The 23879-nt window shown below is 55.7% G+C and overlaps 1 protein-coding gene and 1 pseudogene across 5 annotated transcripts in view; one reads left to right on the forward strand and one right to left on the reverse strand.

Moving 5' to 3' along the window:
• Cep164 (centrosomal protein 164) overlaps positions 1-23307 on the forward strand; it is a 56948-nt gene extending 33641 nt beyond the window's left edge. For 3 of the 5 annotated variants that reach the window (XM_048343906.1, XM_048343909.1, XM_048343907.1), the window contains exons 10-32: positions 1364-1447; positions 5055-5140; positions 5756-5923; positions 6386-6532; positions 10223-10432; positions 12278-12409; positions 12490-12706; positions 13550-13627; positions 13818-13949; positions 14270-14392; positions 15383-15526; positions 15923-16006; positions 16131-16199; positions 16467-16642; positions 16924-17044; positions 17319-17383; positions 17813-18020; positions 18544-18651; positions 18887-18998; positions 19450-19803; positions 20933-20999; positions 21692-21814; positions 21941-23307. In XM_048343906.1, the coding sequence (XP_048199863.1) occupies positions 1364-1447; positions 5055-5140; positions 5756-5923; positions 6386-6532; positions 10223-10432; positions 12278-12409; positions 12490-12706; positions 13550-13627; positions 13818-13949; positions 14270-14392; positions 15383-15526; positions 15923-16006; positions 16131-16199; positions 16467-16642; positions 16924-17044; positions 17319-17383; positions 17813-18020; positions 18544-18651; positions 18887-18998; positions 19450-19803; positions 20933-20999; positions 21692-21814; positions 21941-22034 (3102 nt within the window). In that variant the 3' untranslated portion in view covers positions 22035-23307. The remainder of the gene's footprint in view (positions 1-1363; positions 1448-5054; positions 5141-5755; positions 5924-6385; positions 6533-10222; positions 10433-12277; positions 12410-12489; positions 12707-13549; positions 13628-13817; positions 13950-14269; positions 14393-15382; positions 15527-15922; positions 16007-16130; positions 16200-16466; positions 16643-16923; positions 17045-17318; positions 17384-17812; positions 18021-18543; positions 18652-18886; positions 18999-19449; positions 19804-20932; positions 21000-21691; positions 21815-21940) is intronic. The other 2 variants (XM_048343908.1, XM_048343910.1) reach the window with 2 other exon arrangements.
• On the reverse strand, positions 13350-13448 carry LOC125349761 (annotated as a pseudogene).
• Positions 23308-23879: the final 572 nt, after the last annotated feature.

Here is a 23879-nt window from a genome sequence, read left to right on the forward strand (position 1 = left end):
CATCCATGGTTTCTTTGTCCCAGACCTTCCACCCAGCCTGCTGTGTCCTGATTCTGTTTGCCAGGTCTCAGGCTCAGGGGAGGGGTTTTGGTGCTTTCTGGCCAAGTGTTATTCCTCCAAGCCACCGTCCATCTGTTTGGAGGAGGCAGATGACAGGGAAGGGATGAGCAGGAGAGGGTCAAGGATGAACAGTGATGATATGAGGGGTGCACAGGAATTAGGCGGTTGTGTGCTCTGGCCCCACACCAAGCTTTGGGCTTAGGAGACAGATGGCAGCTGTATTAGGTGGCGTAGGACTCAAACTGCAAGGAAAATGCCACAAAAGAAAGAAAAAGGGAAAAAAAATTAAAAAGCCCCACAAGCTGGGAAGGGAAAGAAAGAGTCATGTTGTTGGCAAAAACCACGCATGAAGAATAGCCATGTTACCAAACTCTTGGAAGCAAAAGGGTCTGGCTCTTCCAGAAAAGATGCCATTTAACAAAATACACCCATCAGCATTTTTCTTCTTGATGAGAGTGAGGAGAGGAGGCCGTGGACAGCAGGACCAGACCATTTCTGGGAGTCCCGCCATTTATCAGGCGGATGACAGAACTGTCCCCATCCGCGTGCTGTCAGGTAGCCATCCTTCACTTAGCCCTGCTAGCAGGCGTCTTAGGCTCCCAAGGTCGGGGGGGGGGGGGGGAGTGTAGCCGTGTGGCAGCTAAAGGGCAGCAAGGAGCCGACCCTGGTACGGCCGCCTGCTGCCTGGCCCCAAGAGAAGCCTGTGGAGAAAGCACTGGCAATTAATCTCCATCATCCAGAGGGACACCTGTATGAGGAAGGGGGAAGGAATGAGCCGGAAGGAGCCCACCAGTCCTCATCCCCAAACTTCCCACAGGTTTTCTGGCATTGCTGGTGTCCTGGTTGGGTACTGAGCAGGGAGGGACAGCCGTAAGCTGTAAAGTGACATGCTACTTGGTAGAATGTGTCCTGGAGTCAGCCTAAGGGCCCACCTGACCCTAGCCGATCTGCTTATCGGCTCTGTGACCTCAACCTATCGCAGCATCTGTGAGAGGAGGACAAGAGCTTCAGTGTTCTAGGGTTATTTTTTATGCATTATGACAAGTTTTAAATAAGTAGAAAAATGTAAAGGAATTTCATTATGTATCTGTGACACATATTTTAGCATACTTCCTTTCTCCTATATCTTTCAATCTAGTCACTTTAAAAATGAAATGGGTAAATGCGGTCGCTTAGCACAGTGCCTTGCACACAGTAGGCGGTGTTCTGGAGGGTTGTTGTTGGTGGGCTGTGGGTGGAAAGGCCCGGTCAGCACAAACTGCGGCAGAGCCAGAGCGGGCTTTCCCCTTCCCACTCTCTCCAGGATTTTGGTTTTCGCAGCCGGATCTGTGAGCAGCTGTTAGATGGCGACATGCTATCCCCAGTCCTGGATGGAGCTCGCTGGGAGGTGAGTCTCCGGGTGTTTTCCTAATAACCCAGGGACGACCCCTGCCCAATCCTGACGTCCTCTCCCTTCTCCTTCCATAAGCCACTGGACTGGCTGTGCCTTTGATGGTACTTCTCACCATTCCTGTCCTGTTTCTGCTGTGAATGGAAGCATTTCTCTCTCTGCATTTATCCTTTTATCGATTGGCTCAGTGACTGTGGATTGACCCCCTGCTCATGTGCAAGCACTTTGGTGATGGTGGATTTGAAGGCACTGCCCTCCCTGGCCCATCCCTCCCTCAGCCTCCTGCTCAGCCCACCCGCCACCCCCCACTTGGGCCTGCCACTCACTCTTCCTCAAGCACATTCGCCACCTCCATTACGTTCTGCCTACCTGCTGCTTCCCCTTCTGTCCGGCAAATTCTTTCTTGGTCATGGAGGCCGACTTCCGATGCCACCTCCTCCAGGCAGGGGGAATTGTTTCCTCCTTTGCTCTCCTTGAGGCTTCTTCGTTTGTTTTATGGTTGTTTGCCTGCCTTGCCAGATGTGAGCTCGGTGTTGCTTGAGGACTTCTGACACAAGTAGGATGACTAAAACACAGACCCCCTGTCTTTAGGAGTCCAAGTTAAGAAGAGCTTTATTTTTTTCTTTGATGGATAGAAGAGAGATTTTGGCACATGATGTCTGCAAGTTTCAGCGAGAATTTGTTCCCCTTCACCTTGGACTGGATCTTGAACAAAAATCTTTGAGGCAGGTGTTGCAATGGATGCCTATAGAGGGGAGGCAGGAAGATGTAGAATTCAAGGCTAGCTGAGGCAAAGTTAATGAGAACCTCTCTCCAAAATGAAGCACAATGAAAGGACTGGGGGTATAGCTCAAGCGGTAGAGCAGTTGCCTTGCACACATGAGGATCTAGGTTCAATCCCTAGTGCCACAAACATCTCTTTGTGTCCCCTAGCTGAGTTAGGAATGGGGACATAGTATCTTGAGCAGTATTAAGCCAGAGGCTTACTCTCTGCCTTCTATCTCCCCTTTCTGAACAGTGCTGACCCCGCTGGCTACTTTTACTTACCTGGCTTTTGTTTCTTTTTCAAGAAGGTCTAAGGGATAGATAAACCTATATAAAGGACTTCCATCCTTCCTTTCTTCCTTCCTTCCTTCCTTCCTTCTTTCCTTCCTTCCTTCTTTCCTTCCTTCCTTCCTTCCTTCCTTCCTTCCTTCCTTCCTTCCTTCCTTTCTTCCTTCCTTCCTTTCTTTCTTCTTTTTTTTTTTTTTGTACTGAGGATCAAACCCAGGATGTTGCATTTGCTAGGCAAGCATTGCTACTGAGCTACATCCCAGCCCAGGACCTCCTTTCTGTATCTCTACTATACCATGGGAGCTTGTTCAGTTTGCTGTAAAAATAAAGAAGATGCAACAAGATGAGAGCAGACAGAAAGACCTAGACTGCTGTGTAGACCTCTAATCTTCCTGCTTATTTGCTCCTGCACTTAGCATCAAGCCCTGGAGTTCTTTTGACTCACCTTAATTTCCCAATTTTTATCCCTGGTCTTTAATTGTGTTAAGTGGAGTTGACCCGTGACACACACACACACACACACACACACACACACACACACACAGAGAGAGAGAGAGAGAGAGAGAGAGAATATGCATATGCGTGTGTTCTAGTCAGGGCCTGGATGCTGTCCCTGAGCTTTTTTCCTCAAGGCTGGCATTCTACCATCTGTGCCATAGCTCCATTTCCAGCTTTTTGGTGGTTAATTGGAGATAAGAGTCTCATGGACGTTCATGCCCAGGCTGGCTTTGAACCCTGGTCCCCAGATCTGAGCCTATTTATAGGCTTTTGTGATTACTATTAATCACCAATGCCCAGCTTGTGTGATTATTACTAATTTTTCCTTGAAAAGAGAGAAAAGGAGCCATTTTGAGAGCTTGTCTGGTGTGGCGGTAAAGCCATGTTGTAAGTTGAACAATGGAAGGGGAAGGAGGTGGGGCAGGAGGGCTGCTTGCCCCTGGCATTGTCTGCAGGCTCTGCCCAGGCTGATGCGATGAGGACTGGCAGCTCTGGCAGGGAGCCCTTCTGCTGCAGGCTCTGAGAGGTGCTCACAGGCGGCATTGCTATTTTTAATGTAATTTGGGGGAACTGGGTTTTAGTTCAAGCTCTGCCCTTCCTCGTTCATCCAGATGGCAGAGTCAGCCACAGCTGTTGGGGCTCAGGCTGCCAGTGGAGAGGCGTGAGGGTGGTGGGACAGGGCTGGGGACCCCACGGGGAAGACAGAGTGAGCTGTCTCTTGTTCCTCCTCTCCTGTTGACCCTTGTGTCCCGGAACAGACGGGGCTCCCTTTGGGGTGACAGAAGGAGTGCGAGTCTTAGAATGGGAACCAGCACGGGCAAAGCCTTTTCTTTTTCCTTACTGCCGCAGGCTAGTGAGAGGGAGAGGCAAGTGAGGAGGCGGTAACATTTGTGGCACGCCTTCTTCAGACCTGGAGCCAGGCTTCTCGTACTTGATCTCATTTAATCCTCACCTGTGAACTTCCCTCCCATTGTACAGGAAGGAGTTGGACTTCTAGGCAGGAAGTGCTAGAGCAAAGAATGGCCCAGGCTGACTGCACCACCGTACCCTTGCGGGAAACACTTGCTAGCGTTAAGAATTCTCTCTCGCTCTTGCTCTCACTGTCTTTTTCTCATCAGCTTGCTAAGTTTGCCTAGATACTGAGACTTAAAATAAGCTTTGGGGATTTTATTTTTGAATGGATGATATAATCCTAGACTGGAAAGGGGACATTCTGGTCTGCTAATGGGACCCATGTCTTTAGGTGAGCCTGGAAGGGGGCAGTGGAAAGAAGGTTACTGTGTCCCTCCTTCCTGGTGTCAGGTGGAGACCCTTTGGTTTGGGGCACAGCTTTCTCGTTCCTCATCGAGATCCCTGCTCTCCAGAATTACTCTTTTTGAATGTACTTGCCTGCTGTCTTCAGTCTGTCCACTTAACTTCAGCACCCTGTGTATTGCTGACACTGCTGACCTGTGCCTCCATGGATTTGGGCTGCTCACGGATCACTCTTCTCTCCTTTTGCAGTTAGCAGTGCAGGTTTCTAGTACTGGGAAGCCAGGATTTCTTTTTATTTTGGTCAGTTGTGGAGCTTGAACTCATAGCTTGGGCATTGTCCTTGAGCCCTTTTGCTCAAGGCTAGCACTCTCTACCACTTAGAGCCACACACCACTTCCAGTTTTCTGGTGGTTGATTGGAGATAAGAGTCTTATAGACTTTCCTGCCTGGGCTGGCTTTGAATTGCGATCCTCAGATCTCAGTCTCTTGAGTAGCTGGGATTACAGGCGTGAGCCATCAAACCCAGGCTCTGGGATTATTTCTTCATGTGTGTTCTTCTCCTGCCCCTGGTTTCTGACCCTACGTGCAGTGGCTGTGATCCTCTGCCCCCTGCTTCAGCTATAAGCCTGAGGCTTAGCCAGAGCTCTTGGAGCTGCATTTCACAGAAGGCTAGCCTTCCGTTCGGTGTCCCCTGGGACCTCCATCTTCTTGAGGGCTTCTTCTGGGGCTGCTAAGTATGGGACTCAGCAGGGCAACCCAGACTCTGTAATGTACACTTTTCATTGCTTCTTGCCCGCAGGCCCAGGGGTTAGGAAGAGAAGAGCAGGATGACAGCCAGTCCATCCCGGGAGAGCTGCAGAGCAAGGAGTCCAAAGGCTTGAAGAGGTACAGTACACGGGGGGCAGCTCTCAGGGACTGGAGGCAGAGATACCGACAGGGACACTGACCAGGCTTCCTGCTTCTCACCTTGATCTGCAGTGGAGTGGGGCTCCTCCAGTAGGAGAGGGGCTTCCCTGGTAGAAGAGGGGTCCTCTAGTAGGAGAGGGGCTCCCCCGGTAGGAGAGGGACTCCTCCCACACCTGGAAGTGGAATGAAATAGTCATCCTTTTCTTGAACCTCAGAAAGCTCTCTGGATCTTCACTTTCTTACTGCTGCAGCCTCGTGCGTTTTCTGTAGGCTGACCACTTGAGCCTAGTCTCCACTTAGCTCTTCCATTCCTCTCTGGCCCAGTGATGGTGAACTCTGGGAGTGCACCCCTTGTGAGCGTGTCCACCTCTGCTGGTCCTAGTAGACTAAGCAGGGAGCTGAGCCTTGAGCTCAGGAGAGCATCTTTCCTTGCTGCGCATCCAGCTGCGTGCCCGCGGCTCTGTGGGGGGGGGGGGGTGCGGGCAGGTGAGGGACTGGCTGAGGAGAGACCCACCCAGGGACCACTGTCCTTCCGAGTCCTCTTCCTGTTGGCCACAGGGAGGGTCCTGACTGGTGCTCTGTTGGCCACACCAGGTTATCTCCTCCTCTTCTGCATGGTCAGCAGCTCCACAGTCCCCCACACAGCAAGGCCAGTGAAGAGGGTTCTCTGCAGGTCCCCGAGGAGCAGTCTGAGTGTAAGGGCTCAGAGGAGCCTAGGGAGGACTCTGTAGCTCGTCCCAACCTGCTGGTGTCCCTCCATGGGTAAGGTCTTAGGAGAAGGGCCCCTGGGTGTGGTAGCCCCTCTGGGTGTTGTTGGTGTGTGCACTGGAGCTGAGAAAGATGGAGTGGGCCATGAGAGGGGGGTGGGAATGGGGAGAGCCCTGAAGCCAGATGGCAGGCCTCCCATTTGCTAAAGGCCCTGTGCCCCTGCGCCCCTGGTGAGCGGTCTGTCTGGTCTTAGCGTCCATCTGGGTGGATTGGGCCACTGGGGACTGAGCCGTGGCAGTCCTCGTCAGCAGCATGCCCTGAATGCCTGCTGTGTGGAGAGCTTCTCCTCTAGGGGTGGGAGGCCACGAGGGGAGGGGGCTGGAGTCGAGGCAGGGAAGCCTTCTGGGGTTGTCCTGCTCCACCCATCCCCACCTCAGGTCTCTCACCTGGAATGGGGCGCTAATTGAACCTCTTGCCTTCCTGCTGGCTTTAACGTGCTTTCCTATTGCTCTCAAGGGAGCAGGCCCCAAGCCCACCTTCTGCACTGGAGAGGGGCAAGGAGCAGCAGCACTCTCAGGCCCCGGAGCTGGGCCCTGGCCACGAAGAGGCCAAGGAGCCCAAGAAGGTGGCGGCCAGCCCCACCCCGCCAGTCTCTCCAGAGGTGTAAGGGCCACTTTCATGTGTCTCCCTGTCCCTCCCTGGTGTGCATGGCTTGAGTGCCCATTCCCTTGTGTGGTTTGGGAGGCAGTGCTCAGTCTCTGGCCAGGGAGTGCAGCGGAGGGGGAGGCGGAGCGCATCCGCCTGAGCCTGCCAGCAGCCGTCACCGTCACTGATCCTTGCACACCTTTAGCTTAGGTCCTGGGGACTCTTGGTCAGGATTTGAGGGCTAGACAGACAGACCTTCTCTCATTTGCAGAAACCTGGTCAGTCATGTTGCAAGCACTAATTTTTTCTTTTTAAGTCATTGTTATTGAGGTACTTAAATGCACTGTGGTTTATAATTGGAACTGTCCCATTCAGTGGTGTCTGCCTGTGTGCATGCCACACAGCAGCCCCTCAGGTTAATGACACACAGGATGTTTCCATCCTTCTGGAAAATTTCCTCCTTCTCTTCTCCACCACTTAGTGCCTTTCTGCTCTGGCTTCCATCCTGTAGGCTAATTTTTCCAGTTCTCCACCCTCCTATAAATGGAATGTGCTGGGACTGGGAAATGTGCTGGGTTCAGAGCTCAGTGTGTATTTGATTTACTTACATTGTGCCAAGAACTGTGGCAATTTAGAAGTCATCTAGCTTCTTTCCTCCCATACTAATACTTCCTTTGGGGGGGCAGTCTTAGGGCTTGAACTCAGGGCTTGTGTGCCCTCTCTGGGCTTTATTGCTCAAGGCTAGTGCTCTACCACTTGAGCCACAACTTCATAGGACTAGACCCTACTAGACCCTACTTCTGGTTTCCGGTGTACAACCAGTGCACTTTGTTTGTGGAGGAAGACCAGTGCTGAAATTTATTTATTCATATTCTCCTCTGTTGAGCAGAGACAGGATCCTACACTGATGATGAATAAGGAAGTGTCACCAACGACTGCCAGGCACTGGTGCTCACGCTCTCAAATCCTCATATAGTCAGATGGTGCTATGACCCACAGAATCAAGTGGCTTTCCCAGGTCTCCTTAGTGGCCGTTGACAGGCAGGTCAGGGCACTTTCCAGGAGGAGAGAAGCCTCAGAGAGGATAGGCTAATCAGAGGCCAGGGGCTGTCTTCTCTGGACCCTTGGAGGGGAGCACAGTCTCCGGCTTCTCCCCCAGTGTTTTGGATGGTGCCTTGGTTTTGTGTTTCCTCCTTACTCTGACAGTGCTGTCTGTTAGGGTTTCCAGATTTCCAGATACTTTCCCTGACCTTGCTGGCCCTGTTTATCCCACTCCTGCCTTTCCTAATAAGTATTTTGGGCCCCGTAACTTCCTTGTTATTAATGGTCATAACTGTATGAGGGGCCATGTGGTTTTCAGGGTACTTTAGGAAGTACCTCTGACAGCTGAAATCTGAAGGGTGAGGAGCAGAGCATGCGCTAGAGAGGGCAGGGCCAGGCCGTGTGGCCAGAAGGCTGAGACTGGGCACCCTGAGGGTCCTCCCTTTTTCACTGTAGCATCTTGGCGAGGATTTGCAGTGAAATGGTAGGTGAGTACCAATCAGTGGTTTGTGACAGGAGACCAGGTCAGTCACTCACCCACATGACCAGGTCAGTCACGCACTTGAGGGCATTCCCGGGCTACCATTTCTCCTTCCTTCCTCTTCCTCCCAGCATTCCCGTCTTCCTTTCCCTTACTCACGTGTCTCCAAGCTACCTGCAGAGCCTCCACTGTCCTTGTCCTGGTTGGAAACCGGGACTCACTGAGGCTGATATCTGAGGGGTTGGCCTTCTGTTACCCTTGGAGTACAAAGCTTTCCCATTTTCTTCTAGAACTTTCAGACATAGTTCAGTGCCTTGGACCTAAGTGGGGTGTTTGGGTATCTTTGAAATAATGGGAGAGGGAGGAGCCAGCTCTGTTAGCCTGCGTGCCAGGTGCACAGATGGGCCTACTGGTGCTTGGGCGCGTGCTGCCGCCAGTGCCCTTCTTCCCAGACCACCAGCCCCTGGTGATCCACATGGCTGCACAGCCCATAAGGGGGTCGGCCGTTAAGAGGTGCCATCACAGGGGAAAAAAGATGTCTTCAGCCAAGGTTGGAAATGAGTTGGGGGGTTGATGAGGCGAAGAGCTGTGAGGGGAAGACCCTTTCCAAAGGCAGCGTCTCAGAGGAGATGACAGCCACGTTGCGTATGTCTGAATCAGTTAAGCTGTGTCTGGGGGCTCAGAGGGAGCCAGGGTTTGGAAGGAGGGAGGAGGTGGGAGCTGAAAAGAATTGAAGATATGCCGCAAGACTCTTTCTGATCCGATTCTGCTTTTAGAAAAGAGGGAAGGATGAGTCTTAATGGCATTTCAGCTTCTTTTGTAGCCTCTCTCTGACCTCAAGGGGCTTCAATAGGATTCCCAAGCTCTTTTCCTTTCCCTTTCCTTTCCTTTCTTTTCCTTTCCTTCCTTTCTTTTTTAATTTTTCAGAGCTGAGGACCAAAATCAGGGCCTTGGCACTTGCCAGGCAAGTGCTCTTCCACTGAACTAGAACCCCAACCCCTAAGTTTTTTTTTGTTGCTGTTGTTCTTCTGATCTCCTGCCTACTCCCTTCAATTTGCTACTGTGTGAAGCAGGCTCCACCCGTTTGACTTTTGCTCAGTCCTCTTTGATTCAGTCCCTGCCTACATGTTCCTAAGCCACTGTGCCAGCCTGAAGTGTCCGAGCACTGTACTGAAGGGTGCTGGCTGTGCGCCAGTATCAATTTCTAACACAAGGCTCAGGGACCCAGCAGTGCTCACACCTACTGGCCTTTAAGAGAGTCATCCTGGCAGGTGAATGCTTTATCTTGCTTAGGCCTTCGTTGTTCACATTTTCTCAAATGTTCATTTGGGTATTTCTTTCAAGAACCAGAAGCAAGCAAAATGACAGTCCTGATTACTCTGTAAACACCTTGTAAAGTAGTGCCATTATCCCTTCCCACTCGCCTGTGCATTCATTCAGGTCAGCTCTGACTTTCTTTCGCCTCTTTCCAAACCTTTAACTCTTTTTTTTTTTTTTTGCCAGTCCTGGGCCTTGAACTCAGGGCCTGAGCACTGTCCCTGGCTTCTTTTTGCTCAAGGCTAGCACTCTACCACTTGAGCCACAGCGCCACTTCTGGCCATTTTCTATATATGTGGTTCTGGGGAATCGAACCCAGGGCTTTATGTATATGAGGCAAGCACTCTTGCCACTAGGCCATATTCCTAGCCCAAACCTTTAACTCTTAACGAGTGAAAACCTCCCGCCATTTTTGGCTCAGTAAAGAGTCTGGCTCCCTGGGTACAAGGGGAGGGGACGTTACTACCTCTCTATCAGCTCATTTTTATTGTCTTGGCCTGCTCAGTTTGGGAGGCAGAGAGCAATAGCTGGGAACCATTTCTGAATTCCGGCATAGGTGGGCAGGGCTCTAGTGGAGGAGACATGGAGAGCTTCATGTTCTCTGCTGCCAGCTCTTGACACAGCTTTAGGTTTTGATCTCAGGCCATACCTTACCAGGTCTACTGACAGCTGGCCGTGGGCAGCCCTTCTCCTCAGCCTTACTCTCCTACAGGGGGGGATTGTCCCGTATCATAGGTGTTGACTATATCTGATTGCCTGACTTTGTGTGGCCTGGTTTGCATATGAGACTCTTGTCTATGAGCCCTGCATTGGGGTTTCTCTGTGATATGTGTAGCTGAGTGGATATTACCGTGTGGTGATCCCTGCAGGCAATCCACAGAACCTGCCGCTCCCCTAAAGCGGCTCTCACAGGCAGCACCGAAGGCCACGGGAGAGGCTGCGGCCGAGGACCTCGAGGACCAACAGAGGCGGCTTCTGGGATTGCAGCAAGAGAAGATCCAGCAGCTGCGGGAGAAGCTGCATCGAGAAGAGGAGGAGGAGATGCGCCAGCTTCGCCAGCAGAAGGAGAGGACCCTCAGGTTCTGCTCCTGCCCTGCAGAATGATGTGGGGTGCGAGGGGACCCCCTCCTCCGCCCTGCGCCCCACTAGGATGCTCCTAGAGACCTTAGTCAGTACCTCCCCCTGGTATCCCATGGAGTTCCTCAGTTGCAGGAGACCCTGGGAAACATTCTTTTTTTTTTTTTTTTATTCCTTCTGTGCCAGAATAAAACCAGAGCACTATTAGTTCAGAAGAAAGGTCAAATGGACATAGTCAAGAGAGTGAGCAACCTGTCACAGTCCAAGGGTGGGAAAGGAGCTCAAAACAACAGTACTGTATTCGTTGACAGTTTAACTAGAGGCTAAATCTTGTCCTTTAGGACAGAATATCCAAGCGTGGTAGAGAATTACTAGTTTTAGATATACAGAGCAGAGAGTGGCTGAAACTTTTATGCCTGATTTGGAGAATAAGGTCAGGAGCAATTTCCTCAGTGCAACATGGGGTGTGCAGATACAGAGTCCTTCTGTCATGCCCTCAAAAGACCTCCCCATGCAGTACTGTGGAGGCAGTCTTGGTGGCTCCTCCATCTTGCTGACCTTGGTCTGGAGCTGTGTTTTCTGTACTCCCCCCTCATCCTGCACCGAGGGGGGTCTCCTGTGAGCTCTGGCAGTGTGTGGTGGAGACTGTCATGCCAGAATGATCTGACTTGAGGCTGGGAACGTGGTAGTTGCTCTATAAATGGCAGCACTTGCATTTATTTTCAGTTGAAATCAATATAGTTTCAGTTAGTCTCCACAAAGTGATTTCTCTGTGGATAAAACCTTTTTTGGCTCTCCTCAAAGCAGTTCATTACAAGAATCTTGTTTGTTTGTACCGGAGCCTTTCTGAGGGGTGGGGCCCCCTCTCTGCTGGGGAACCTGCACTGGGCAGCAGAAAGCCATGACTGCTCTTGTAACAAATGATTTTTTTTTTTTAAAGTGAAGGCAAGTAGGCTTGACCTCAATTGGGTTAGTTGTCAAATGGGGGCACTGGACTTCACCTCTAATATTCCTGCCAGCTCTAACATCTGTTTGTACATTTAACCATGGGAAAAAGAGGAAGTGTTTCTAGGGAGCCTAGAAGGAAAGATTTTTGCTTGACTCAGATTTTCTTAGAGCAGTTGTGTTGATAACTTGCAATGCAGCATATTATCCTATATCTTTTTGGCTTTGGAATTTTCTGTGGAGCTTTTCAAAGAAATTGGCTTCAAACTCATGAGAGTTTTGTTTTGTTTTGGGACAGGATCTTGCAGTATAGCTCAAGGTAGCCTCAAACACTTTACCTTCCTTCCTTAGCTTCCTGAGTACCAGGATTATAGGTATATACCACCATACTTGGGTCAAAATGTTACTTTATTTTTCTTTTTGCTGGTCCTGAGGCTTGAATTTGGGGCCTGGACACTGGTGGTTAATTGGAGATAAGAGTCTATGCACTTTTTTGTTCAGGCTGGTATTTGACCATGGTCCTCAGATCTAAGCCTCTTTAGAAGCTAGGGTTACAGGCGTGAGCCACCAGAGCCTGGCTTGAACTGTATTTTCCTTAGCATTAAATCCCTTACGTGGATAGCATATCCCTTGGTCTTGTGGGGGGGAGGGCCAAGGACCCTGAAGCCTGCAGTGTGCTTCCCTGGCAAAGGGTAGTGGAGTTTCTGGGTCCCTCATTACCCCGTGAAGGCACCATTGGGAGGTAGCGCGCACCCAGAGGCTGAAATTAGACCTAGCTGTAAGATAGGCTACTTTTCAGTCAAGCTGTGGTGCTCTTGGAGGGAGAGGCAGGGACTTGGAGTAGACCAGGCAAGACCTTTGGTTCCTCCAAGAAACACCCCACCTTGCTGTTTTTTGCTCAGAGCCCTGAAGGAGCAGCTGCAGAAAGCTGCTAAGGAAGAGGAGGCTCTGATGAGAGAGGAGGAAAGCCGGAGACTGTCCCAGCTTCGAGCTCAAGTCCAATCCAGTGCGGAAGCAGATGAGGACCGAATGAGGTAAGAATACACTGGAAGTGTCCCAGTACCTGGAGGGGACCCACACGCATCGCGTGGTTCCCACTGTGTTGTCTGCCCAGAGCTGAGCAGGAGGCTTCACTGCAGAGGTTGAGAGAAGAGGCAGCCTCCCAGCAGAAGGCGGAGAGGGCTGGTCTGGAGGAGAAGAGCAGGCAGGCCCTGGAGCAGCTCCGGGAGGAGCTGGAGGCTTCCGAGAGGAGAGCCTGTGCGGTCCTGAAAGCTGAGAGCGACGTGGCCCTGCAGCAGTTGAAGGAGCAGCTGGAAGAGGAGAGGAAGGAAGTGAGTGAGTCACGTGGGGGCAGCCCCACCCCCAGCTCAGGTTGCCTGCGGGGGGAGCCCTAGATGGTGGTGTGCACAGACAGGCTGGGAGGGAGAGCTGACTGGGTCCCTTTGCCCGGCCTTCTGGCAGGATCCAGCAGGGTACCGTGGGCCTCCTCAGGGTAGCGCTGGATGGTGGGAGCAGCTGACGTTGTCAGTGGTGGGGGGTGGGGTGCAGAAGCTAGACGGTATGCATCCTGTGGGTTTGGGGATGCTTCCCAGACTGGTGGACTTGAGTTGCGGGTGCCCCGTCCCTGTGCCCCTGCAGGCGGCAGCCTGCCCGCCTTTCCCAGGCCTCCTCCCTGCCTTGGCATGGGAGGGGCTTTCCATTCTGTCCTCCTGCCCTCCCTCCAGCTCCCCATCTGTGTCCCAGGGACACATGCTGGAGGAGCAGGCCAGGCAGAGCTTTGCTTCCGGTAAGGACGGAGTTAGAACTGTAGCGAGACAGGACGGCTCAGATCTCGGGCGCTCCCCGGCTGGGGAGCTCACTGTGTTCCTATGGCTAGCCGAAACCTGCCGCCTGAAGATGTCCTCCACTTTTGGGTTGTATCCCTTTGCCATCTGTAGACTTGGGAACTGAGTTACTCCATTTTATTCTTGTTTTATAAATAGGGAATGCTTCATGACTTTGCGTGTCATCCTTGCATAGGGGCCATGCTAGGAATCGTTCCAGTGTTAGTATATGTGCTGCCGAAGCGAGCACCTGAGTTATTTTAGAAGGATGAGGACGTACCCGCTATTCCCCTTGGCTTTCTGTCTCGGGGTCCTCCTGCTGGCTTTCCTCACAGGTCTCTTGCTTCCCAGGCGGTGGCAGGGCTGGAGAGAGAGCACAGGGCAGAGCTGGAGCGGCTCCAGGCCTTGCTGGAGGCCAAGCACCAGGAGGTGAGACACGGCCCGTTGGGGCGGCGGGCGCCAAGCCTGGGCATCCCAGGACCCCCTTTCTCAGTGGTGTGCAGAGAGCTGCGCCCCCGCCCTGGCCACTGTGGAGCGAGCCTCCCCTCCCCCTCGGCCTTGAGACGACGGCGTCCCTGCGGGGTAGGCCTGGCTGCTGCATGTGCTGGCCCCTCCTCAGGCGGTCTCCGGCCTCCAGAAGAAGGTAGAGGAAGCTCAGCAGAAAGAAGAGGCTCGGCTGGGGGAGAGCCATGGGTGGGCGGAGCAGAGAGCCCACCAGAAGGTCCACCAGGTGATGGAGTACGAGCAGGAGGTGAGTCCTGGTCTGTGGCTCCGTTCTGACCTGCCGGGCTGTCCACCTCAGTGCCCTGCACTCTGCTGCGAGCAGCTCAGTAGGAGCGGGCATTTCTGCCTCCACCACGCCACCCGTGCTCCCTCAAGGCCAGGTTCTCCTCCACCCCCACTCCTGCGTGCCGCAGGGCCGTGGCGCGGAGGTCCGGCCGTTCTTGTGCCTCGGTGCTGTGTGTGTGGTGCTAGGCCAGGGACCCCATCCAGCACCTGGAAGACCAGGCCGTGGGTGCGGCCCACCCTGCGTCTTGCGTGGTGCACTCCCGCTGCCTCCCTCCCCTCCAGCTCAGCAGCCTCCTGCGAGAGAAGCGTCAGGAAGTGGAGCGGGAACACGAAAGGAAGATGGACAAGATGAAGGAGGAGCACCAGCAAGTGATGTCCGAGGCCAGAGAGTGGTATGAAGTCGAGGTAGCTCTGCCACACCCCTGGTCTGCGTGTGTACACGCGCACCTGCGCACCCGTCCTGGGGTTCTTCCCAGCTGGCCGCAGGGCAGGGGGCTGGGAGGCCTTCCTTCCTTGTGGTTCCCTGCCGTGGTAAAGTGACTGCTTGGCTTTTTACTAAAAACGCCCCTCCCCTGAGAGGTGCGTCCAGTGGTAGTAACAGCTGACAGACCCCTCCAGTGGTAGTAACAGCTGACAGACCCCGAGCTTGTACTGCAGGCCAAGTGCTGCTTTGGGCTTCTAGGCCTCATCTCCTGCTTTGTCCTCCTGGTAGCCTTGAGAGGTGGGCACTGTCACTACCTAGCCGTCAAAGATATGGGCAGAGGCCCGGAGAACACACGTGCTTCCTAAGACCACACGAAGACTGAGGATTCTGGCGCAGCTGTTGGGCTCCAGAGCCCTGCGTTTTGGTCACTCCAGCCCTGTGCTACCAGGGGTCAGGAGATACTGAAGGGCACAAGCCAAACAGTATGTAGGTGAAAGCCTTCCCCGCTTCAGTTTGGCCCGAGGCTTACTCGAGTGGACTCGAGCCTGTTTGGCTGGCTTGTGTAGGGGTAGTGGGCAGAAGTGAGGTGGTGGCTTTGGCCCACAGCTTGACCCCCATAGGGTCCTGGAGACTCTGTTTCAGTCCCTGGGGTCTATATCCCGGACTGGTTCTTTAATCTTCCAGAGCAGAATTGGCCCTAGGACGAAGTTGTGCCACATCACTTCCCGGATCAGTTCTGACCTGCGAAAGTCTAGTGCTAGTTGACTAGTTGTTCCACAGGGGGCTTCCTTCGTGGTGTCTGGCCAACATCTCCCGCAGCTGTGGGGAGGAGGGGGGTGGGCATGTTGGGGTGCCGAGCTGGCGATGACTCTGACCTTGCAGATCCCCAAGGCTGCAGGGTGGGGAAGACTTGATTTTCGGGGTGTGAGGAGCCACTGCGGCTCCCACTGGCAGCCCTGCCCTCTTTGCAGGAGAGGAAGCAGCGTGCCGACCTCCTGGGGCACCTGACTGGGGAGCTCGAGCGGCTGCGCCGCGTCCACGAGCGGGAGCTAGACACCGTGAGGCAGCAGCAGGACCAGCAGCTGGAGGACCTGCGGCACCGGTACCGGGAGCAGGTGAGGCCCGGGCTGGGCTGCTCCTCAGCCGCCTCCCTGCTGGGGATCGATGCAGGCACATCTTCAGGACGGGCATCTCACAAGGGCCATGTCTGAGCGTGGGGACATCTTTGTGCCTGTGTTTTCTGTGCCCCGGAGCATGCTCACGCTTTGAAGGGGCGGTGAGCCCCTTTGGGGCGGCAGGTGTGTGTGTGTGTGTGTGTGTGTGTGTGTGTGTGTGTGTGTGTGTGTGTGCTTGAGTCTCCTTGCCCTCTGGGAATTGGCAAGGTGGGTGCTTGGCCTGAGCCAGCCTGGAGGTTGTGGTGTGCTACAGCGAGTTCGGGATCAGCCTCCTGCTCCTCAGCTCACACTTTATGCTCTTTCTACATCTGTGTCTTTCATTACACTTCGGGGCAGGAACGGAAACTTCAAGATTTAGAGCTGGAACTTAAAACCAGAAGTAAAGACATCAAGGCCAGATTGGCTCAGCTGAGTGTCCAGGTGAGGGAGTTGGGTAGATAGATGTGCCCTGCCTCAGGGCGCCCCGGAGCGCAGAGTCTGAACCTCTGCACAGGCCAGCCTGGGGCTCTGCCGTCCGCGGGGGCCCATCTCCGTATCCCCGCAGGAGGAGACGGTGCGGAAGGAGGAGCAGCAGCTGCTGGAGGTGCAGAGGCGGGCTGCGCTGGAGAGGGAGGTCTGTCTGCCTCCCCGTCCCTTTGCTTTCCTCCGTGCCCCACGCTGTGTTCACCTGCAGTGCGTAGGACACTGGCGCCAAACTCTGTTGGCCTGTATTCCACAAACCATGCTACCCTGTGGACCCATCTTGGGAACCTCAAGGAGTCGGGCTGAGGTGGGAGGCTGGGGGCCTGTAGACCCTGCAGCCCCCCTGCTCCAGTAGCTTCAGTGGCTCTGGCCCTGCCCTAGGTGTCTCTGGGTGTTGTATCTTTCCCTCTGCCCCCAGGAAGCCACCATCACCCGGCAGCACGTGGAGGATGCGAAGAAGGAGCACATGAATTTGGTAGAGTCAAAGCGGCAGCTCCGAAGGGCACTGGAGGAGCTGCGCGCCCGCAAGCTGGATCTGGAGTCCCAGGTGGATCTGCTGCAGGCCCAGAGTCAGAGGCTGCAGAAGCATGTCAGGTGGAGAAGCCCCCCCACCCCCCGCAGCTAGCCTTCCGCCACCCCTGCCCCCGGCCCTTAGCCTTCTGCCCCCCCTGCCCCACCCCTCCGCCCCTTAGCCTTCTGCCCCCCTGCCCCAGCCTTTGCCTGCTTCCACTCAGGCCCCATCATTGTGGCCCGATGAGTGGAGCTCAGGGAGGGCCTGAGTTGAAAGCCAGCCCTCACCCTGCCCGTGGGAGGGAGGACGCGGAGCTGACCCCGGCGCCGGCCTCACGGCTCCACGTTTTCCCTTCCCACCGCAGCAGCCTGGAGGCCGAAGCTCAGCGGAAGAAGGACATCTTGAAACAACTGGCCGTTGAGGAAAGTAATGCTTCCTCACATTTTGAGCCAGAACTCCGCACTGAGGACCTGAGGAAATCCCTTGTGAGCCAGGGGCCTGGGGCTGGGGTGGGGGTGGGCAGGGGAAGGCGGGGTGGAGGGGGAGGATCCGGAGGGGGCCCAGCTCTGCTCCTCACAACCCGGCCTTCTGTTCTCCTCCTCCTCCTGTCCTCTTCACCAATCAGATGGTTTCAAGCGGAGGGGTCTGGCCTCTGGCAGAGGCCTTGTCAAGGACACTGGGAGGGGCTTCAGGGTCTTGAGATTGCAGGGGGTCTGGTTTTGCGCCCCTCAGTGGGTCTTTTCTACCACGTGTCCATAGAACCACACCCAGGAAGTGTCTGCTCTCTCCCAGAGCAAGGAGGAGACGGACTTGCCCACGGACAGGTGGGTCTTGCAGCTGGTCGCGCTCTGGGGTGAGGGCACCACGAGGGGGTGAGTGATTGTGTCACGGAGCAGAAGCCATAGTGACCACCATGGGGCTGGGCTCACAAGGGACACCCAGGGATGGAGGAGTGTTCTCTGCCAATCCGAACTGCTGCCTCCCGCCCACCTCTGGCTGAGGGTCAGCTTGCTGGGAGTTTCTGGCATCTGTCTGCAGGCGCAGGCGCACTTCCTCTCAGAGTCAGGGTTGGGGACAGATAGTCCCACGTGTCCCATCTGCAGGTGTTGAACCGGGGCGTCCCTGCCTGTGGGCTGCCCAGCCCGGTAGCTGCTGTATGTGCTGGGTGAACGTCTGCTGGAGGCCTATCCCCGTGACCCAGGGCAGGGCTCTTCCCATCTTCTCTCTTCCTCTCCGCTGCCTGGCCTCCACAGTGTCCGCCACTACCTCTCCGCCGAGAGCATAGCCGTCCGCAATGCCAGGGAGTTCCTAGTGCGGCAGACGCGGTCCATGCGGAAGCGGCAGACGGCCCTGAAAGCCGCCCAGCAGCACTGGCACCACGAGCTGTCCGGGAGCCCGGAGTCGCCCGAAGACCTGCCTGGTCCCACAGTCCTGGAAGACGTGCGCAAGAACCTCGAGGAGGTCAGGAGCCTGGACAAGAGCCCGCTGACCCGCTGACTCGGGGGGGAGGGGGCTCACCTTTGGGGTCCCCCAAGGTGTGGCAGTGCATTGGTGCAAACACCTTCCCTCGTAGTGAACGGTTTGGACCTCACGTTACCCATACGCTAACGTACCAGGTGATAGAAAGAAAGCTCCAGTATGCATTCCGAATCAGGGATGCCCCCTCCCCCCCCCGCTGTGTATTAAGATACCGTTTTCCAGATGGGGGGGAATATGACTGAGGGCTGAGGATTTCAGAGTGAAAATCTTTTGGACACAAAGTATCTCAGCATTAGACTTTTTGGCCTTAGGCCACCATCCTCCTTCTCTGTGCCTCCTGCGTGGCATGCACCACCCACTCCTGGCTGGCGTGGGCATGGTGTGAGACGTGTACCACACCCTATCTGATTCACGTCTCACAACCTGATTGGTTCACGAGCATGGAGCCGATGTGTCTGCCGTGCGTCACCTCTTCCCTCCCCTCCTCTCTCCCCTCTGGCTGCAGGAGACCAGGCAGCTGGATGAGATGAAGTCCATCATGCGGAGGGGCCACGACCTCCTGAAGAAGAAGGAGGAGAAGCTGAACCAGCTGGAGTCCTCGCTTCTGGAGGAGGTAGCCTCCCTTCCCTCTGCTGCTCCTGGGGTGGGCTTGGCTTCTTGGTTCTGGACCAGGTGGATTTGGGCCTCTAGGGTCCAGAACTGGTGGCGGCTTGCTTGGCCTTTTGGCTGGTAAAACGGCCCTGGTGCCAACTGTTTGCTGACGCCTCAGTGCTGCAGGCAGAAAGGGCAGCAAGCAGGTAGAAGGCCTGTGGGAAGGGGTGGGACCAACAGCTGCCTCTGCCCATCAGGCCTCGGATGAGGAAACCCTGAGGGGAGCCTCCGCCAAGAAGGTGACCTTCGACCTCAGTGACACAGAAGACACCAACAGCGAGAGCTCGGAATCCAGTTTCCTGGCCCACGGCAAGTGGTGGAAGGAGGGAGCGAGAGACGGGGTGAAGCCTCCAGTGTCTGGGAAGAGGGGGGAGTGTGGGGACGTATGTCCAGTCAGCATTGCTTAGTCCTATAGGGTAGAGGGGTGAGCTGGTAGCATGAAGCCTAAGAAGGCCAGGGAAAACATTTGGGGTGCTGCAGAGCACTGTACACTGTGCCTCTCGTAGGCTTCCTGGAGGGGGTCCCTGTCCCTGCACTGTGTTCTCTGGCCGGCAGGCTGAGCAGGTTCTTCTCCCTTCCTTACCTCTCTGCCGGCCCCCTGCCCTGTGGCTTGCACTGTCTGGAACACAGAAGCCCTGCCATCCCTCAGTGTCCCCACGAAGCTGGGGAACCCCAGCGTGTGCTGTAGTGCCAGCAGGACCCATGACTTCCCAGACGCCAGGCCCCGAGCTTTTCTTACCATCTGCCTCTTTCTTCCCAGACACCCTGACTCCAAGTCCCATCGCCCCCAACAAGATCCATTACCTGAGCAGCTCGCTGCAGCGGATCAGCAGTGAGCTCAACAGCGTCCTTGGCGTGCTGGGCAGCCTCAACTCGCAGCCGCTGCCTTTCCTGACTTCCTCCCCAGCTCCGTTCTCACCCCGCTCCTCCAAGAGCGCCCCCACGCCCACCTACGCCTCCTCGACCAGAGCCTCCACCTCCTCCTCCACCTCTGCCTCGCCCATGGCCACCCAGTGGGCCTGGGGCCCAGGCCAGGGGCCCAGGCCCTCTTCCTCTAGCAGCACTCAGTCGGTGGATGACTTCCTGCTGGAGAAATGGCGCAAGTATTTTCCCTGTAAGTCTCATGCTTGTTTCTGGGCTGCCCCCCCCCCCCCCCCCGCCCCATCCCTCCTCTTCCCCTTTCCTTTTCTGCCTTCTTCCTCCTGGTCTTTTTTTTTCCCTTACCCCTTACCTTGCGCTCATCCTAGAGCCATTGGCTCTGTCTGGGGTCCCTGATCATGAAGACCTTGCTGGAATCCTGCAGCCCGACCGAGGCTCTGTGGTCAGGAGGCATCGTGTGGAGGCTGAGATGCTTGGGGTCTTCCCTGTGGTTTCTAGAGCTCAGCAGAACATAAAAGGCCATTGTCACCACTGTAATGTCTATCATCCTGTGCGGTGTAGTGTGTGTGTGTGTGTTTACATATACTTCCATATATGTATACACACACACACTACAAGTACATACACATATTTTTTAAAAATAATTTTTATTTTTTTGCCAGTCCTGGGCCTTGGACTCAGGGCCTGAGCACTGTCCCTGGCTTCTTTTTGCTCAAGGCTAGCACTCTGCCACTTGAGCCACAGCGCACCTTCTGGCTGTTTTCTATATATGTGGTGCTGGGGAATTGAACCCAGGGCTTCCTGTATACGAGACAAGCACTCTTGCCCCTAGGCCATATTCCCAGCCCGACATACACATATTTTTAACGTAGACCGTGTCATCATTGTCTGAGGTGTGATCAGTCCCCCTTTTACAGACATGTAGGTAAGGCTCAGCAAAATTACCAGCGAGTCAGAACCTGAGTTTTGAGCCCACGTGTCTGTGACCCCAGGATTCTGCTCGTCACCCCTTGGCTGTGTGGCTCCCTCTGCCTCCTGGGCCTGGTGTCCCCCTCGGTCCCAGTCCTGGCTGCGGAATGCGAGAAGCGACAAAGGCAGTCATTTCAGGGCAGATGTGGAAAGATCTCTTCCTTTGGCCCACTCACGATTCAACATTTAAGTTTAGAAATAAAGTAGGACAGTTCCTGTCTGTCACCTGTCCCTCACTTCCAGTCATGGAAACGCGCTCTGCTTTTGGGTGTCTTTTCTGGGGGTGCTGCCGTGTGCATGAGTGGGGTGACAGAGCAGGGCGGTGGCCCCCAGGACTGGGCAGCCCGGCCGCCCGTGGCTGCTCTGACCTCTGCCCTCTGCCCTCTGCCCTCCAGCTGGCATCCCGCTGCTCAGCAGCTGCCCCGCGTCCCTGGAGAACCGAATGGGTTATGTGCCCGTCAGGTAAGTGGCGCCGTGGGCTTGGGGTGAACCCTCATAGTCCAGCTGCTGGCCGCGCCTCTGTAGGCTGGGGGGGCCCCCTGTGGCTCAGGGGGACAGGCAGGTCCCAGCCCACAGCCAGGGAGCAGCCAAGCCCCTGCTGCCGAGACCCAGTGTGGGGGCTGCGCTTCCCAGCCAGCTCCTCCAGGAAGCTGCCCTGGAGCGGCAGCCCGTCCCAGCGCCCCTCCAGCGCCCCTCCAGCCCTGGGCGCCGGCCTTTGCCTTTGCCACAGTCCTCCCCTTCGCCAAGTCCTGCCCAGCAACATCTGGACTGAGGAGGACCCCCACGTGGGAGACAGACAGGCGATTACTTAAACCTGTTTCCAAGTTCCCATTATTTCCTGCCAAATACATCCCCCCACTCTGCCTCTGCCCCACCCCTCGCCCCCAAGGACACCCCTGTTTCTTTGGGCCCGCTTGGGAGTGGAGGCCGGGCAGGCGTGTGAGCTGACATAGTCCCTGGCTGGCCGGGCGGCTGGGAGTAGATGGGGGGCATGGGGCAGCGCTGAGGGGCGGAAGGACCGTCCCCACCCTCCCTCCTGGGAGACCCCGCCCCGCGAGAGGAGGGGGGAGGCGCCTTGCTGTGCGTGCCCCCACCCCTGACACCAGGCCTGTTCTTCCCCTCCCTCCCTCCCTCTCCCCCCCCCCCCCGCCCAGTGAGCAGCTCCGCCTCGTGCAGCGCCCCCATTCCCGAGTCCCCGAGGTGAGCAACACCGACATCCAGACGATGATCGAGTCCAATCGCAAGTGGCTAGAGAATTTCAAGAACAACCCCCAGACGTATCCTCTTGGCGGGTTCCCACGCCCCCTCCCTCCTTGCTGCCCTCCCCCCTCAGCACCTGGCCCGTCTCTGGCCCTATGTAGATGTGCGCGGCTCTCCTCAGTTTTCCTTTACCTCGTGGCCAGTCATCTCTTCTCCGTGCCCAAGCCGATGGGCACCGCGGAGCTGCTGCAGCTGGGCTTGGACGAGAACGACCGGCTGAACGTGTATCGCTACTGAGCCCTGGAGGCCCGAGGCAGCTGGCCGCCTCCCCGCGCCCAGCGCCTCCGCGGAAGCCTCCTCGTCCGCGCCCTCGCCACGCACTCCCGCCCGGGATGCAGAGGAACCACGCCACCCCGGGCTGGAGGGAAAGGGTGCCGGGGCTGGAGACAGCTGCGCCCTGTGACCAGGCCGTCGTGGCTCCGCTGTGGATGGTGTCAGCTCCCGTGTCAACTTGGTGGCATCGAGGACAAGTGTTTGCTTCCAGGAGCTTCTGGGACCTGAGTCCCCTTGGGAGCCAGGGTCGCCTTGGAGGAGCGGCCGTTAGACACATGGGGTGGGGCCCTTGCCCTCAGGCCCCTGCCTGGGGCTCCACGGAGGTGAGGCCCTTGGTTAGGAGGGCCAGGCCTCCCAACACGTCTGTGCCTAGGACCTGGCTCTTCCGGGCCTGGACCTGCCTCAGCTGTCCAATACCTCAGCCTCCCGTCCTTCCTCTCTCGTTTCCCCTCTTTAATCTTTTATTTTTTAAATGACTCCTTTCTCGTGCATTTGGTGTTTCCTTTCGACTATCTCAGGCCTGCCCTCAGCCGCCCGAGCCCTGCTGAGGACGCCCTTTCTCCTGTGCCGCACTGTGCTTTATGGGGCCTGTAGCTCCTGCCGGGGCCTCCTGGCCCCCCTCAGGTCTCAAATACCCCCCCCCCCCCCGAAGCCAAAAAGCCATAGGAAAAACCTGAGTGGCTTCTGGTCCTGGCTTGTTGTTTGTTGTTCAGGGCTCTGTTTCCGTCTGTTCTACCTGTGCCGCTCCATCCCGTCTCGCCGCCGCCACCTCTCGGCTTGGCGGGCAGGGCTGGGCTGGTGCCTGGCACTGGAGGGAGGGCCGGTGCCAGGTGGAGCTGCTGCCGGCTGGCACGGCTCCCCGCAGCCGCACTTGCACCAGCAGGCTCCTCGGTGGCAGGCCGTGTGCGCCGACATCTGTCCCATTGTTTAGACAAAATGTCCCCATTTTTCCTTGTCTTCAGAGCTGCGGGGTCGCCTCTGCCCTCCAACCCACAGAAAGCGCCGTCCCTGCTGCTCGTTTCTTTGCCGTGGAATAAGGCACTGTGAGCCGATTGGTTTCTTTACCTCCTCAGATAGTTTTTAGAAAAAAAAAAATCCATTTTGTTGTTTGGATCCTTCTGTGCGCCTTGGGAATAGCTCATGTGATACGACCGACCAAGTCTGGTGACAATCCTGTGTTTCCGCATCAATTAAATCTCTGCAGGCCTGCTCTGTACAAGGCAGCAAGGCAGCCGCCGGGTGACTGGCCTCTCTTTCGGAACGCTTCCTCCCGAGGAGGGAGGAGGGAGGAGGGAGGAGGGAGGAGGGAGGAGGGAGGAGGGAGGCTTTACTCTTCACCAGCGCCTTCCTGGGTATCTGATTTAATCGTCCTAACAGTGTAGATACTGCTAGGGATATTTTCAGCTCCGTTTTTATAGAGGAGCAGAAACGGAAGTTGACTTGAAGGCGTAGAGCCGTCCACTTCCTTCCTCGCTCTCCTAGAGCCCCTGGCCAGCTGGCTGAGGACGTGCTGGTGTTCTCCACCTCCGTCCACGCCCCCCCATCCCGTCCCGTCCATGTCTAACCAGCGCCCATTCCCCAAAGCCTCTGGGAATGCAGATAAAGACCACTCCCCTGCCCCTAAAATCTTCCCTGGGCAAAGTTAGGTTGTTACTTTATTTTTCTACTCCAGTGATGCAAGCAGTTATAGAATCTTGGATTTGTAAAAACAAAATTACTAGGACCAACCGAGCTGAGCATGCGTCGTGGATTTACATATGAAAGTCAATTTTACTAAAGACTGCTTGGGGGGCTGATGAGGCCTTGGCC

This window comes from Perognathus longimembris, chromosome 3 (genome assembly GCF_023159225.1).
Source record: "Perognathus longimembris pacificus isolate PPM17 chromosome 3, ASM2315922v1, whole genome shotgun sequence".
Taxonomy (NCBI): domain Eukaryota; kingdom Metazoa; phylum Chordata; class Mammalia; order Rodentia; family Heteromyidae; genus Perognathus; species Perognathus longimembris.